Source organism: Penaeus monodon, chromosome 18 (assembly GCF_015228065.2).
Source record: "Penaeus monodon isolate SGIC_2016 chromosome 18, NSTDA_Pmon_1, whole genome shotgun sequence".
In the NCBI taxonomy this organism is placed as follows: domain Eukaryota; kingdom Metazoa; phylum Arthropoda; class Malacostraca; order Decapoda; family Penaeidae; genus Penaeus; species Penaeus monodon.
The window spans coordinates 48,300,510-48,315,509 of NC_051403.1; the positions used below are offsets into that span (position 1 = coordinate 48,300,510).

The 15,000-nt window shown below is 35.5% G+C and overlaps 3 protein-coding genes across 3 annotated transcripts in view; 1 reads left to right on the forward strand and 2 right to left on the reverse strand.

Moving 5' to 3' along the window:
• The window catches only part of LOC119584570 (eukaryotic translation initiation factor 3 subunit K-like), a 6,200-nt gene extending 4,473 nt beyond the window's left edge, over nucleotides 1–1,727 (reverse strand). Inside the window, exon 1 of the mRNA XM_037933257.1 lies at nucleotides 1,484–1,727. Coding sequence (XP_037789185.1) covers nucleotides 1,484–1,545 — 62 coding nt within the window. The 5' untranslated portion in view covers nucleotides 1,546–1,727. The remainder of the gene's footprint in view (nucleotides 1–1,483) is intronic.
• Nucleotides 1,728–2,201: 474 nt separating this feature from the next.
• On the forward strand, nucleotides 2,202–7,320 carry LOC119584572 (tetratricopeptide repeat protein 8-like). Its single transcript, XM_037933258.1, is given in 12 exon segments — nucleotides 2,202–2,346; nucleotides 2,804–2,997; nucleotides 3,153–3,289; nucleotides 3,640–3,704; nucleotides 3,706–3,798; nucleotides 4,390–4,512; nucleotides 4,677–4,828; nucleotides 4,959–5,108; nucleotides 5,346–5,517; nucleotides 5,678–5,780; nucleotides 5,783–5,883; nucleotides 7,092–7,320. Coding segments are annotated over 12 exon segments (1,509 nt in total). The 5' UTR covers nucleotides 2,202–2,244; the 3' UTR covers nucleotides 7,209–7,320.
• A 183-nt stretch (nucleotides 7,321–7,503) lies between these two features.
• On the reverse strand, nucleotides 7,504–14,832 carry LOC119584573 (proteasome subunit alpha type-6-like). Its single transcript, XM_037933259.1, has 7 exons — nucleotides 14,674–14,832; nucleotides 10,564–10,658; nucleotides 10,095–10,176; nucleotides 9,583–9,738; nucleotides 9,204–9,339; nucleotides 8,617–8,754; nucleotides 7,504–8,088 (listed from the first exon to the last, which is right to left on the reverse strand). The coding sequence occupies exons 1-7, from the start codon at nucleotides 14,747–14,749 to the stop codon at nucleotides 8,031–8,033; spliced, it is 741 nt and encodes a 246-aa protein (XP_037789187.1). The 5' UTR covers nucleotides 14,750–14,832; the 3' UTR covers nucleotides 7,504–8,030.
• Nucleotides 14,833–15,000: the final 168 nt, after the last annotated feature.

Below are 15,000 nucleotides of genomic sequence, written 5' to 3' on the forward strand. Positions count from 1 at the left end.
ATCCTGATGGGTCTGATGTGTGTGTGGCTTGTGTAGGCCTGGTGAATTTCTAGCTTTTATTGCCATTTTCCAATGTCTACATCTGTTATCTCTGATTTGCTTTATCCAAATGTTAATAGACTGTTTTCTTTGCACAGACTCCATGTCATCTCTCTAGGTAGACTATAACTCAGTGCAATAATAATAACAATAAGTAACATTTTTTTTTTCATAATATTCAATCTTATTCTTATGTAATACAACCTGTGCCACCAGTCATGGCAGGCAGGAATAGGATCCTGAGCAAGGAAATAAGAATCCCTCCAGTCATGGCTTGCTGATCGAAGGAAATAATGCAAAAGCTTAAACACTAAATGAGTCTGATCAACCTCCAAGGGCTTAGTGCACTCATAGCAAATCTTTCCCACACCCCTGCCTTCTGCCAAAATGCTAATGACAGCAAGTTCACGTCACCCCATCCCAGAGCCAAACTTTTCCATGACACCGTGTTCACTTTACACGCCCTTCAAGTAAGGGTATTTTGAATAATTTCAATAATAATTGCAAGGTTGAGGGCTGTGTGAAACTAAAAGAGGCTTAGTTTCAATTTCACACAGCCATATAATAAAGAGTAAAAAAAAGAAATAAATACCTTTTTGCCTATGATATTTCCTTAGCAACTTGATACTAAGAAAGTTGGGCAATATGTAATACTTTGGAATAAATATACATAATAACTGCATGAAGACTGTTCAAAATTTAAGGAAAATCGAGTAACTACACTCAGATACGTGAAATAATCTGCAGACTAGGAAAAATGTCAGAATATAAGAAAACAGGTCACGACAAATGCTACGTGGAGATTATCCATAGTGATCAGGCGGGGGTCCAGGGGTCCGTTAGAAATACACAGCTATAGGGTGGGGGTCCTTGGTCGACACATCTCCCAGGTGAGGGATTTGGTTCATGAGGTTATGTGTGGATTCCCAGGAGTGGTTGCAGAAATAAGTCTCAGAGTGGTACGGTCACTTCATAAAATATTACCAACACTTTCACTTAAATCATTTACAATGGGAAACAATAGATGCGTGCACATTATACCGCAAATAATTGAAACCAGAAATAATAATAATTGCTTGGTTAATAATAATAATAATAATAATAATATTGCAAAACATTTACCTTATTCTGGAACATCAAGGCCAAGCTCTAAAGAAAACTGCTGCAGGTGGGTAGAACAAGTCCTACGCAAGCCTTTATTAGCATCGTAATAATAACCTCCTGCATACTCAAGAATCAAAATTAAGACCCTAATATCCAAGAGTAACTTTAAAAACGTGGACATATCCGAACGAAAAAAAAACCGCCGGGCCGACATCTGGCAGGGTAACACTATACGCACGATATTTCTAAGTCCTATTCCTCCTCCGAGCTCAGATTCCTTCTCAAAACAAATGGAAACAATCTCCCATAACTTGGGTATTAATATGTTATCCTCTCTTACCTCTCAATGCCCCTGAGCATTGAAGCTACGGTGGCCCGCATTGCCTCTGCCTGTTCCGCCATTGTTGATGTTTGACAACCGAAGGACTACGGGTCTAATATTTTTTCCTATATTCGTTTTTTTTATTGTATATACTATATATTTTTTATTATAGTTTTGATAATTAATTAATTTCGCATATACATGTTGCAGTTACTATTGTAGTTAGAGCTGTTGCTGTAATTTGAAAAAAAAAAGTTTATACAGTTTCAAATTATCTACAATATTGTACAAAAAGTACGTATCTACATTTAACTTTTCGTACCTATAATAGTAGACAGAATATAAAAATATAAAACAAGGAATGAACCACTGCACAAAATATTAAGAGAGGAAAAAATATATAATTCCTCTATCGCATACATTTACTTACGAGTTTGGTTGTTTATTCTATTCCCTGTAATTATGAAAAATATTTGAATAAAAATCATCTACAAAAAACTACCTCGTCTATGGTTTATCATATTAGTGAACTTTCATATAAATATTTGTGTATTTTTGTTTTGATTATTATTTTCTTCTTCTTAATTACCACAGTGCAAATATACTTTCTGAATATAAATAATTTTCTATTTTTTTCAATATGCACACTGGGAAATCACTTGTAAAAAAATGCATTTATCGCGTTTTATGAATGAATTTCCGTTACCATAGCAACCAACGTAAACAAATACTTCGGCTGAAAATGCAACTTGACGGGTAGTTGCTCCGCGACACACAATATGGATCCATTATATTTGGCGTTAAGTGCTTTTCGAAGACGGAAATTCGAGAAATGTATTGAAATATGTACGAATCTTTTAGCTACTAATCCCTATGATCAGGTGAGCAGAGATATATGTGTTAATTGACCTGTTGCGGTTTTTTATATTCTATTTTTTAATTTAATGTATAGCTTTTCTTAGTAATATACTGTCAGAAGTAATCAAGAGTTATTTACTAGGTTACTTATCCATATTTTTAGAATCTATTGTTATTCAAAGAAAAGAAATAAAGGAAATTGGTTATAATCATGTTTCTAGATGTGATTGTAATTTTATAAATGATTAGTATGAAATTTATATGATCACAGACAGAAAAAAAGGGTACAGCAAAAAAAAAGAAAAAAAAAAAAGGAAATACAATATAAGTGTACACTATGGGAAGAAAATATTTAGATCCATCAAAGGAGAAATATATTTATGTACCATATGTCATTAGTAAAACACTATTTAATCCATCAAGGTTTAATAAGAAAAAAGATAATTAGTATCAAAATTTACAAAAAAATCTTCACGGTAGGCTGTATGGAGCCTAAAAACACGCGCATTAACGGAGGAGGTTTGGGTGGACGAGTGTGATGGAGAAGAGGAAGGATTAGCTGATGTATTAATGGATGACAACACCATTGCTTCAGTGGCGCGACCAGGAACATCCCTTCGAACTGCTCCACCATCTTCTGCTGGTGGCCATGGTGGACCTTCTCAAGCCTTCAGGTAGACATTACATAATTAGTGATCTGTAATATTCACATACATTTCATTATAATGATTTTGATATGAGAACATTAAAGGGAATGTGGATTTTATGTTTTTTTGTGATAACATGTCTGTATTACATGTAATATATTCGGTCTTTGTCAACATGGCAGACCTGCCACACAATCGGGACGGCCTCTGAGTGGAGTGGTACGTCCAGGATCACAGGGAGGACGGCCAGGCACAATGGACCAAGCTTTACGCACTCCAAGGACAGCCCAGACAGCTCGTCCTGTCTCTGCAGCTTCTGGTTTGTTTTGCATGTACTCTGCAGAAGATTGAAAACTGTAGCATTTCTTTACTTCTTGCAGGTTATGATACTCATTTCTGTTCACTTATAAAATTGCTAACTAATATATCTTACAGAAAATACCAAGATACCCTGATGTATGATTTTTTATAATTTGTTTCATAGATTTTCTCATATCTGTTTGAATAATACCTCGATAACAGCACACATTAAGTATAAAATATGCTTTCTAAAGTAATCTCCTTAACTTCTGTCTGGGTCTGAAAATTCCTTTTGTACTCTTTTATGCTGGAAACAAGTGAATACATCTTGCATTACCTTTACTAAATATTGAAATTGCATTTCTGCAGGACGGCATGTGCGCTTAGGGACAGCATCTATGTTGCCTTCAGGGGAGGGCCCTTTCATCAACTTAGGCTCGGTTGAATGTAGCCAAATATGCAAGCCAACCAAACATTGCAAAGGCTTTATTTGAGTATATATATTATCATGAGAATGATGTAAGGCATGTGAGTATAGATATGAATTGGGTTTTCTGTAATAAACTTAACCTAATGATGTTAGGAGAAAGTATTAGTCACAGTAGTTTTGTTTTGTGAATTGTCTTTACATACAGATCACTGTACAAGTCCTCAGCCACCAAAGAGGTAATTAGTAGGCTATGGAATTTTGCTCAATTTCTCCGTCTTTGAAAAATGGTTTATTTTCTAATGCTATTAATATAAATGCTTTTTATTGTTATTGGCATATGATCATCTTAATGTTATAAAAATACTAATGGCAATATATAATAAAAATGAATATTTCTGGAAATCAAGGAAAATAGTAAACCGGTGATTGATTTCAGCACTTGTAGAGCCATTTTCATGTAAATACAATTAATAAACTAAACGCACACTCCCCATCCCTGACAGCAACCATTTAAAGTGTTTAACTAGAGGTATTGTCACTCTATTGTCTAAAAATGATGTCCAGTTTCCCTACATCTTTCTTTCCATTTGATCTTGTACGCAGTAATGTAAAGACTGGAAAACATGACATCTCCAGTTTAGTACAGGACTGTGATACCCTTACTCATGACAACTTTTTCCCATCAACAGGCATTGGATTTGGCAGCTCAAGCCACACAAGCACAAGAGTTCAAGGACTGGTGGTGGAAAGTACAGCTCGGTCGTTGCTACTACAGGCTTGGTTTGTTTCGTGATGCTGAAAAACAATTTAAAGTGAGTCTTGTGCTATTTCATCTTAACATATTGTGTTGGGAATGATAAATGATAATTATATTGTATATTCTTCAATATTTCATCACATGAATTTTGAATTAGCAGCCAATGATAGGTACGTTTCAGAAAATGGTTTCAGGCACTGTGATTCTTTTATGTTACAGTCTGCCTTACAACAGCAAGACAATATCAACACCTTCCTCCTCCTTGGTCGAGTGTACATCCGTTTAGACCAGCCAATGGCAGCTCTTGAAATTTATAAGAGTGGGCTTGACAAATTCCCCGGTGAAGTAACTTTACTTACTGCTATAGCAAGGTTTGGAAATTTTCTTATTTCTTACAACGCAGTATGTGACAATATAACGCTATACCAATTAATGTTTGTTAGATTTGTGTATTTTCATTTTACCCTTGTAATAACTTTTTTTTTTTTTCTCCCAATGAAGGATTTATGAAGGATTGCATGACCTGACAAAAGCTGTGAAGTTTTACAAAGATGTCCTGCATTATGATGCTACGCATGTTGAGGCCATCGCATGTATTGGAACCAACCACTTTTACACTGATCAGCCTGAAGTAGCCTTGAGGTTTTATAGGTAAGTATTATGATGTTTATAAAAATTGTGAGTGATGGTCACAAGCCAAATATTGCCTTTGAAAGTATTTTTATAGGTATACATAAAATACTTAAGTTAGGTAAGAAATAATTTCTTTTACATCTCTATAGGTAATTATCTTTCAAGAAATATTTGACAAGTCTCTCATCTCTCTTCATTCCAGTATATTTTCCAAATTTCCTTATATATTCTACTATTGCAATCTTCCATTCCCAGGCGACTGCTACAGATGGGTATCTACAACTGTGAAATATTCAACAACTTGGGCTTATGCTGCTTCTATGCCCAACAGTATGACATGACTCTCACTTGCTTTGAGCGGGCATTAAGCCTTGCAACTGATGAGAGTGTTGCAGATGTTTGGTACAACCTAGGCCACATTGCATTAGTATGTATAATTGTTTTGAATTACAAAGTCTTTCATTATTTGTGTATGTTCCTATAAGCAAAAACAAGTTTGGAGAGATGTACTTAATAGAAGTGTCCAAGTGATCGTATATATTTAATCATATACATCTAGATATACAATTCAATTATGCATTCTCCAGGGCATTGGCGATATCAACCTGGCATACCAGTGCTTCCGCCTTGCTCTGGTGGCCAACAATGACCATGGTGAATCCTACAACAACCTGGGCGTTTTGGAATACCGACGGGAAACTACGACACTGCTCGGGCTTTCTTCATGACCTCTGCTACTTTAGCCCCTCACATGTTCCAGCCTCATTTTAACCATTCTAAACTTGCTCACAAGGTATGACTTAATTAAATTTTGGTGATGATGGTGACTATTATTTTAATAATAATAATTTGGTTTCAGTTGTAATTAAAAGAGTCAATGATTCTTGGTAATGTATGATAATAATAAAATTAGATATAGACTTTTAAAGATGCGGGCTTTGGGTGTCACATTACCTGGGACACAATGCCTTTGATCCTTTATGTGCATCTCAACAAAGACATCTTGATAGAATTATAACCTTAACCAAATGACGGACATCATAGTGGCCGGGCCTCGCTGCGGGCTTAATCGTCCCGAGCTGGGGACATCATGCCAATACAGCATCCTGCCGTTTCTTCGTATATACGAAGATATGTTATTTTCAATTTTCATTATTTTACAGTCTCTACTTGCCAAAGTTCTGATAATCGAGATGAGGGTATTTTTTTGTTAATAGACTCCATATTGTCATTTCGCTATGTCAATAAATAGCATGTGCACAGAGTGAATCTCGTTTGTTGCATTTTTTGTTTGTGCATGTAAAATGAGAAAGTGTTACACACTTAATCAACCTTTCATGGAAAAAATAATCTTTTGCCGTGTTGTCCAACAATAAAAACTCTGGCATGCCATGCATATCTATGGCATTGCGTACGTGCCCACGACCAAAGATGCCCGACCATGCCATGGCATGTATAATCACCTCACATGGGTAATGGATGAAAAATAGCAATTGGCATTCACAGGTATGTGTCCACCAATGATGAACAAGGCAAAAGTACAAATTATCCAACTTTATAATTATTTGAATATAAAATAATTTAAAATAACTGTATAGTGAAGTAGATATACATAATAAGCTGTGAACTTTGATGTCCTTTTAGGGTAAATTTTACATCTTTTCTAGTTTCTTGTAACATATTTTGCAAAATTAAAGATGACACATTTCTAGAAGAGCACAATGCACTTAATATTCTTTATGGAAGTGAAACTGACTGAAACATGTCCTTACCAATTACATGCCTAGTGATGCCTTCCCACACACATTTTTGGCATTTTGTTTCCTTGACTATAGTTTTTAAGGATACATATTTTTAATTGTCAAGGAAAATATTACCAATTATTTTTACATTAATAATGCTGTACATAGTACTTATAAAAACTATTATACTGTGCAAAAATATGAAGCAGCAATGTGTACAGGGCTACATGAATAATAATTGCCTTTGTTTTGTTTTCAGACTGGAGATCTACAGACAAGTTACGTTATTGTACAGAAAGCGCTGCAAGTTTTTCCAGCCCATGTCGACTCAAAAGAATTACTGAGCGCACTGGAAACGCACTTCCACACCCTGTAAATTGTATCAAAATATATTACAAGCTGATATATAAAATAAGAGGACTCTCTAGTCACTGTATTTATCTATATTTTATTTTCACACCAATTCATATTCATAGCCATGTATCATCACAAATATATTGTTGAAAACTGCTGCTGTTTATTTTTCCTTTCTTTCTTTAAAATCAAAGCAACATTTTTTTCTTGAAATTTATGATCAGAATGGTAATCATGATAAATCACTATGAAAATATGCAATTGTCAAAAGATTCATTATATATTTTTTTCCAGGTTACAAATTACAAAACAAACAGTATTTCTGAAGCACTTTTAATTCAAGTGTACCATTACAATATTTTCATTTATAAAAAGTTAAGCAGTGGTTGAGAACATACTACACACGCTGTCACTGGGAGTCTTCCTGAAGCCAACCTAAACAAAATTCCTATAACATCCTCTTATTCTCTGAAGGATTTTCAATAGGATACAACCGGCGACTGTTGCAGTCAGAAGAAAAATATACAAACTCTGGGTCCATATTGCTTCATTCATAAAACAGACAATAAAATTTAATATCATTTGGAAATGAACAATATGTATATTCTCCAAAATGACACTTTCTGTTTACAGACTGGCAAATCTTACAAGTTTGTGTTTTGATTTGAAATACAAAATTAGGTTTCAATCAACTTATTTCCAGGGAGTTTTTCTTCTAGACTCAATGTACCTGTATATTCTGAATGTGCATCCTTACAGAGGCTCTCTTAGTTGATGGATCTTAGCTTTACTCATTAAAAAAAAGAAAGAAAGAAAAAAAAAAAAAACACCAGCTGAGGATTCTTTAGTCTCTCTCAGCAATGGCACTCAGGTGGTAGTCGATTTCTTGCTCAGACAAAGTCCTGCAAGAAGTTAAAGTTTTAAAATTAATTGTAATCTATTATTCATTAATATTACTTTCTATATTTTCTTTTCCTCATTCTCCTTTTTTACTCTATATTACCAATATCTTTTCTATCTTGGGTTCTATATTATGAAGAGATAAACGCAAAGTTTAATATGTATATATATGTATATATGTATATGTATATGTATATGTATATGTATATGTATATGTATATGTATATGTATATGTATATGTATATAGTATGTATATGTATAGTATATGTATATATATATATATATATACACACTACAAACTACAACAGATAATAAGAAGTCCCTTTTACAGTAATATATTGGACTTCCCCACATAAACAAGTTTCATCCCTTACTGTCATTTAATACAATTTATCCACCAAATTGTCCCCCCTTTTACTGAGACATTATCAAACAAACTTACGTTACTGCAACACTTCTTCTATCCTATCTTAAAACTTTTCTGAACCAAGAAACACTGAATTGCATAACAAGCCCGATAAATTCCTTACCTAAACTTTGGCTCCTCTTTTGACACGACAGCGACCTCAATTTCTGTGGGTTTGAAATCTGCTGACAGGACAGTCATAAGGCAAGTAATGGCCATCTGGACGGTCTCGTCATGGGAGTAATTTGTCTTTTTGCGGTACCTGGAAAGTTGAATGCAGGGGTTTCAGAATCGGTGAATCCAAAGCAAAGGTTTATGAATCAGAGAATCAAAAGCAGATCATAGAATTTTCAAACATATGACAAAGTAATATTTGTTAGCATGAATACTTGGAAGATACTAATCATTTACATATTGAAAAAAATATATATGGTTGAAAGATTTTTTTTTTTTTTTTTCCCCACCCACCCTCTTCATTAAAAATGTATTTCCTAATAATTTGCAGTAAATAATTGTCAAGATCAAGTTCTGCAATCAATTACACAAATACAGAAACTCAACTTTCTCAGGGTCTTCCTCCCCTTCACTGGCTATAGAACAATGATTTTTAATTTATCAACAACTATGTTTAAGGCAAACAAAACTACATTTCTTATTTCCATAAACCCTTGGCAAACATTTATAAATCAACTTTCTAATAAACCCACTCACTTCTTTTCTAAGAAGCTGTTAGCCTCTGTCTGTTTGACTCCAGCAGAGCAAGCGCGGTTCCCACAGTAGTAGCCCGCAGGATCTGTCTTGTAAACACAGGGTCCAAGCTCATCATCATAACCTATAAGTATCATGCCTGTAAAATGGATAAAAGGAAAATTAGTTATACAATGCTCAATCACAATTTTATAATATTGGGGCATACTGGAGGGAGGGGGGGGTTGAGAGGGAGGGAGGGAGGGAGGGAGGGGGGAGGGAGGGAGGGAGGGAGGGAGAGAAGAGAGAGAGGAGAGAGAGAGAGAGAGAGAGAGAGAGAGAGAGAGAGAGAGAGAGAGAGACAGTAAGAAAGACAAGAGACACAGAGGGACAGGGTACTTACAGCATCCTAGAGGGCGCATCTCAGCATTCTGGGTGTAGACCTGGTTGATGTCAGCAATGCGTCGGCAGAGGACATCAATTGGGATGTCATAGCCATACTTGTACTTGTAGTTGTTGGCCTCGTGCTGGGCCACCATCACCTGGTAGCTGCTGTCAGCTACAGAGAGAAAATTGCATATATGGCTTTAATTAATGTTGCAAATAAAAGTTACAAAAGAAATTTTCTTCCCTTTTAATTTTTTGTGTGAGCCTTGGAATCTATAAGAACTAACTACCTCATGGATCAAAATATACAGTTATACCAAGCAAATCATAAGCAATACAATTATTATCACAAAACAACTGCTTTGTATATTTCATAATCTAACAATAATCTACTTCATTAAAATAATTTCAAACTTTTCCTGTTATCATCTGTTCAATATCTGACATTCATCATGATTATAAACTCTCCTCCCCCTTCATATTAGCAAGATGATAGTGCAAACAAAAGCTAAGCAATGGGACACTCACGTTGCATGCCAGTCATGACGCAGCCCAAGTTGTCCGTCAGCTGGTACATGTGGGTCACTGTAACTGGGTCAATCAGCTTATCCTGGAAGAAACAGAAATGTAAATGCACTATATCACCTTTTTTTGATTTCACCATAAAAAAGTAGATTTTTATTGCACAAATAATAATATGTACCTACGTTACCTATTTAAGTACAAGATTTTTGAGAGAGAGAGAGAGAGAGAGAGAGAGAGAAGAGAGAGAGAGAGAGAGAGAGAGAGAGAGAGAGAGAGAGAGAGATGAATCTGGTTCCAGCACACAAAAAACTAATTATATTCTGATGATGAAATGACATGGTGTGAGAAACGAGCCATCAGAAAAAAAAATAAATAAATAAAATTATTAAACATATATACTTTAAGTTAACTCATAAGAAAACAAAGAAAAAATATATAACAATCATTTCTTTAGAAAATGTAGAACACTTACAGGGACCTTCTTCTGGGTTACGCAGACAGCAGTGTCCTCGCCTTTGCAGGCAACTGAAGTCTGTCCGCCCTGGTTAATGGCCTTGAAGGCATATTCTGGCGAGAGATGAATACTTTTATTACCCTTCCTGTACAATACACCTCATAAAAATACACTAAAAGAAAAATCAATATCATCATAAAGCAACCCATACACAAAGTATCATATATTGCTTTATGATCTCAATTTGCATAAAACAGGGAAAGGGAGAGAAAAAAGACAGAGGAATATAAATAATCAGCAAATGCAAACAAAAATACTTCAATATTTCATATAGTTAAATCACTGCTTTGGCTTCAGGATTCAGTCTGAGTTAATTATAATTAGTATGCCAATGTGATCATCTGATTTCCCCTTTTCTTCAGTTTAATGGATTTTTTCCCTGATATTACTGATATCAACACTACTATTATTATTGACATTATGGTTATTGTAATGTTATTAACAGTACTAACTTCAATCAATAATTTAAAAAAATCTTTTTAAATATCAAGGAACAAGGTAGAGATGAGACTTGTAGGGCTAGTACTTGAGTTCTTGATGACTAAGCATGTAGAACCATCTATGTGTAAACAATTAATAAACTAAAATCATAGTTAAAATGGCATATATTCTTACCATCACAGAGTCAGAGGGTTATCATATCATCACAACTGATTCAATCCTAACACTAGGAATAAAATAGAAAAGCTAAAACTATGTACATGAAAATTTTTTCTCAGACAATGGGTAGTTATACTAAAATAAAGAGAAACACTTTACTATTGTAAGAGCTATTTTGTCCTTCTTTGCTTATTCATATATATATATATATATATATATATATATATATATATATATATATATATATATATATATATATATATATATATATTATATATTTTTTTTTTTTTTTTTTTTTATCACTTTCCAATAACATATAAAGAATATTTATACTGCAATATTTCCCCCTGACTTGCAATCAGAAAACTGCCTTCTCAGATTTTCGGATTAACCCAATCACAACAGGAGGCCCCCAGTGTCATACTGAACTATGTGTCTGGGTGCACGCAAAATCAGATGCTCAAGAAAAAAATTAGAAAAGAAAACATACAAATACCCTGCTCTTTGTACTCCAGGCTCTGGCATAAACAATCTTATGGGTACTTTTGCCAAGGATAAACATGTGCACAACTTTGAGCAGGCATGACTGCATGAGGCAGAGATGTCAAGGGTGCTTCTTCCCCGAAGTGACACATCAGCCCAGCATACCCAGTGCTAATTAAGAGTACCACACAAAATATTCCAGAGTTTCTTCTTCAAAGTTCTCATAATTCAAGGATTTTTTTTTTGTCTTTTCTGAAAGCAGAGATTAATCTACAATTTACTAAAATAAACAAACCATTTAATGGAAATACGCCATGAATATTTGCACTTCACAAAATGCCTATGCTACTTCATTCCAAACATCTACAAATCAATTTATATATATAGGCATACAAATTAAAGCATTTATTATCCATTTCAATATCACTTCTCTAATAAAATGACAAGCCATGTAGATTTGGGTTCCTAGGTTTATTCTTGAACCTAGGAAAATATCCGTTTGTGCCTCCATGATTTCAATGTTCTGTCAAAAGCCAACAAATCTCCCCCTCTTACATCTGTCAACATTGAACTTAATGGCATGTCACATGGGTGCTTTACAAAATATGGCATGGAGGGAATGGTATGTGCTGAGTTACTACAGGCATACAGTATCTTCGAAGGTTAATTTTTATGGTATGGACAAAGTAAGCTGAAACAAATTGAAGATAGTATGCCTGCAGAGGACAAAAAATTGAAGTTGTCTGCACAAGAAATAATCTGCAGAAAGGAACTGTAACTCTACAAAAAAAAAGAAAAAAGCTAGTGGAAAGTGCTGCTCACAGACTAAGTCCACTCATTGCTCCGAAGTTTCAGCTCTATCTTGCCGAGCATACTGAGGTGAAGACACTGTTTCCCAGGGCAATGCCTGAAGGGCACACCCAGCATGGCAATTTAGACTGTTGAATAGATTTTGTGAAGTAGCGTTGAGGACTGTCTCTAGTGTGTGCATCCATACTATATAGATTTGCCTCTTTGATAAATGACTGAGCTTAATTTCACTCTCTGCAAATTGTTTTCAATAATTAGTAGTGTCTTGTATATTCTTTAAAAGGCTTATCTTTGTTTTGCTTTATTTCCATGCTTGCTTCAAAATTTACCATGATTTTTTATATGTATATATATAACAAAGCCAAATTTCAATGTTGCTTTTACACAAAGCAACAAACACACTCTCAGTTCATTATAGAATTGATGTTTATCCACATATGAAGTTATCAGAAAACTGTAGAACATTTTAGCACTAGAGCTCATCTTCATTAGACAATACTCATAACGTGACATTTACTTCTTATGTAGGCTAATGTGATTAGAACTCCTTCAATGTATAATTTCTGTGCAAAACTTTGGTATCCAATTTTGCAAAAAAACACATTCCAAATGATCTCTGCTGATTGTAAATTATGAATGTAAATTATGTGAATTTGTTACTTAAAGCAATGCACTGAGATAGAGGGAAATGGACACTAACACCTTGCAGAGCATAAGAAATATTCATAAACAACATGGGCACAGCTGCTGTGACCTCATGTTTACCACAAAAAGAAAATTATCCACTGCATATCACTGCTCACTGACAAAGTCCACAACAACCTCAACACAACCAGAGTTCTTAATGTTGCATTTTCTATACAAAATTGTGGCGGAAGTTGGCACAAAGTACTAACAAAGGACGGGGGGGGGGGTACAGGGAGGCCTTCCCCCCATCTAGGGAGCAGATACAAGGTAAGAATTGTTAGCTTTGGATTTTTGGGTTTGCACGATATCCTGGTTTTTGGACTTCGCCTCTGGAGGTAGTGACACTCTCGGTAACAAATATACTGGAATCTTTAAAGGTATGGATGCACTAAAATAGGGCAAACTGAAGATTATATTTATGTAGAGGACTAAAAGATGCAGTCACTGGTGTAAGAAATAATCTGCAGACATGAATGACATCACAAATTAAAGTTAAAGACTGCGGAAAGAACCGTTCACAGCCTGAGTCCACTCTGGCTACTCCCGAGTTTCAGGACTGTCTTGCCGTGCCTACTGAGCTGAAGACAATGTTTCCCAGGGGGTGTTGGGAGGGGGGGGGTTATGCCCAGTCATGTCACAAAATAAATTTTGTGACATGGAGTTGGGGCCTTAGTCTCATGGTGACAACCTCCGTACCGTAGAGAACTACCCAGTTTACTTAACCAAACGGCATACTGTCTGCATGGCACGGTGAGCTACCCCCATGGCTTTTGGCACTTCAATGAGATCAACAAACATTCTCTGAATGGAAAAAAACTGCCATTGGTTCCTGACTTGCTGATAAACCCGAGCGTGTCGTCAGTGAGCAACCTACACTGTCAACCGCACTTTGCATACCAGATACCTATACAGCAGCCTCTCCCACACCCTCCAACAAGGTTCTCTCTCCCCTTCCACAGTTCTACCTTCAAAAGGCACCAGGAACTCCACCTTTTATACTCTACTGAAAATTGGCTGTGGATGAAAACGCGATATAATGATTGCTTTGCACTCCAGCAACCCCTAACAAATATTATTCAATGTGTTAGCAGAAAAGTCTAATTTCCTACTTAGTTGGCTTGGTAATTTCACTTCTTTCGAATAAGTTTGATAAATGTATGATGAACTGATTACACACAGACGGTAAAGCAATAAAAAAAAATCCTCTATTTATGCATATTTACAATCACGATACATAGATGCTACCAAGTGATCTATTACCAAAAAAACAAAACAAAAAAAAAAACAGGCATATAAATAACCTAAATTCTCCCATACAAACTATCAATTCAAACCACAACCACCTCTGATTATAATTCCCTTTCCACCGAAACGTAAAATAAAAATCGACACGGGGGAAAAAAAAAAAGATCAAAACCCACACAACACTTTACCTTCCCTTCGCCCAACGGAAACCTCCCTTATTCCCAAAGACCACCTCACACTCACCGACTTGATAAAGCCTCCCTTCCGGCGAGAATATAGTAATATGGCGATCGAAACCGGCGCTCGTTCCCCGCGACATCGTTAACACGGAGGGTGACAGAGAGAGACTCGAGTGACGGTCGACTGTTTACTTCTTCGCCGGCTTGGAGCGTCGACTTGATTGGACCGGGGGGGTGTTTTATGCGTGTTTTGGCCCTATCCGGACTGATTTTTATGTATTTTTGGAAGTTTTGTTTATTTTCTGGTTGTTTATGGGGGTATATTAGGGTGAATTTAATGGTGTTTGGTATGCTTTGTTTGAATAAAGTCGACGTTCGGCTGTTTCCCTGA

Coding starts and splice junctions, on each gene's coding strand:
- LOC119584573 (XM_037933259.1), bottom strand. CDS start 14,749: ATGTCGCGGGGAACGAGCGCCGGTTTCGATCGCCATATTACTATATTC. Junction 10,659..14,673: donor AGGGAGGCTTTATCAAGTCG/GTGAGTGTGAGG, acceptor ATCTCTCGCCAG/AATATGCCTTCAAGGCCATT. Junction 9,739..10,094: donor CGTCATGACTGGCATGCAAC/GTGAGTGTCCCA, acceptor TTCTCTCTGTAG/CTGACAGCAGCTACCAGGTG.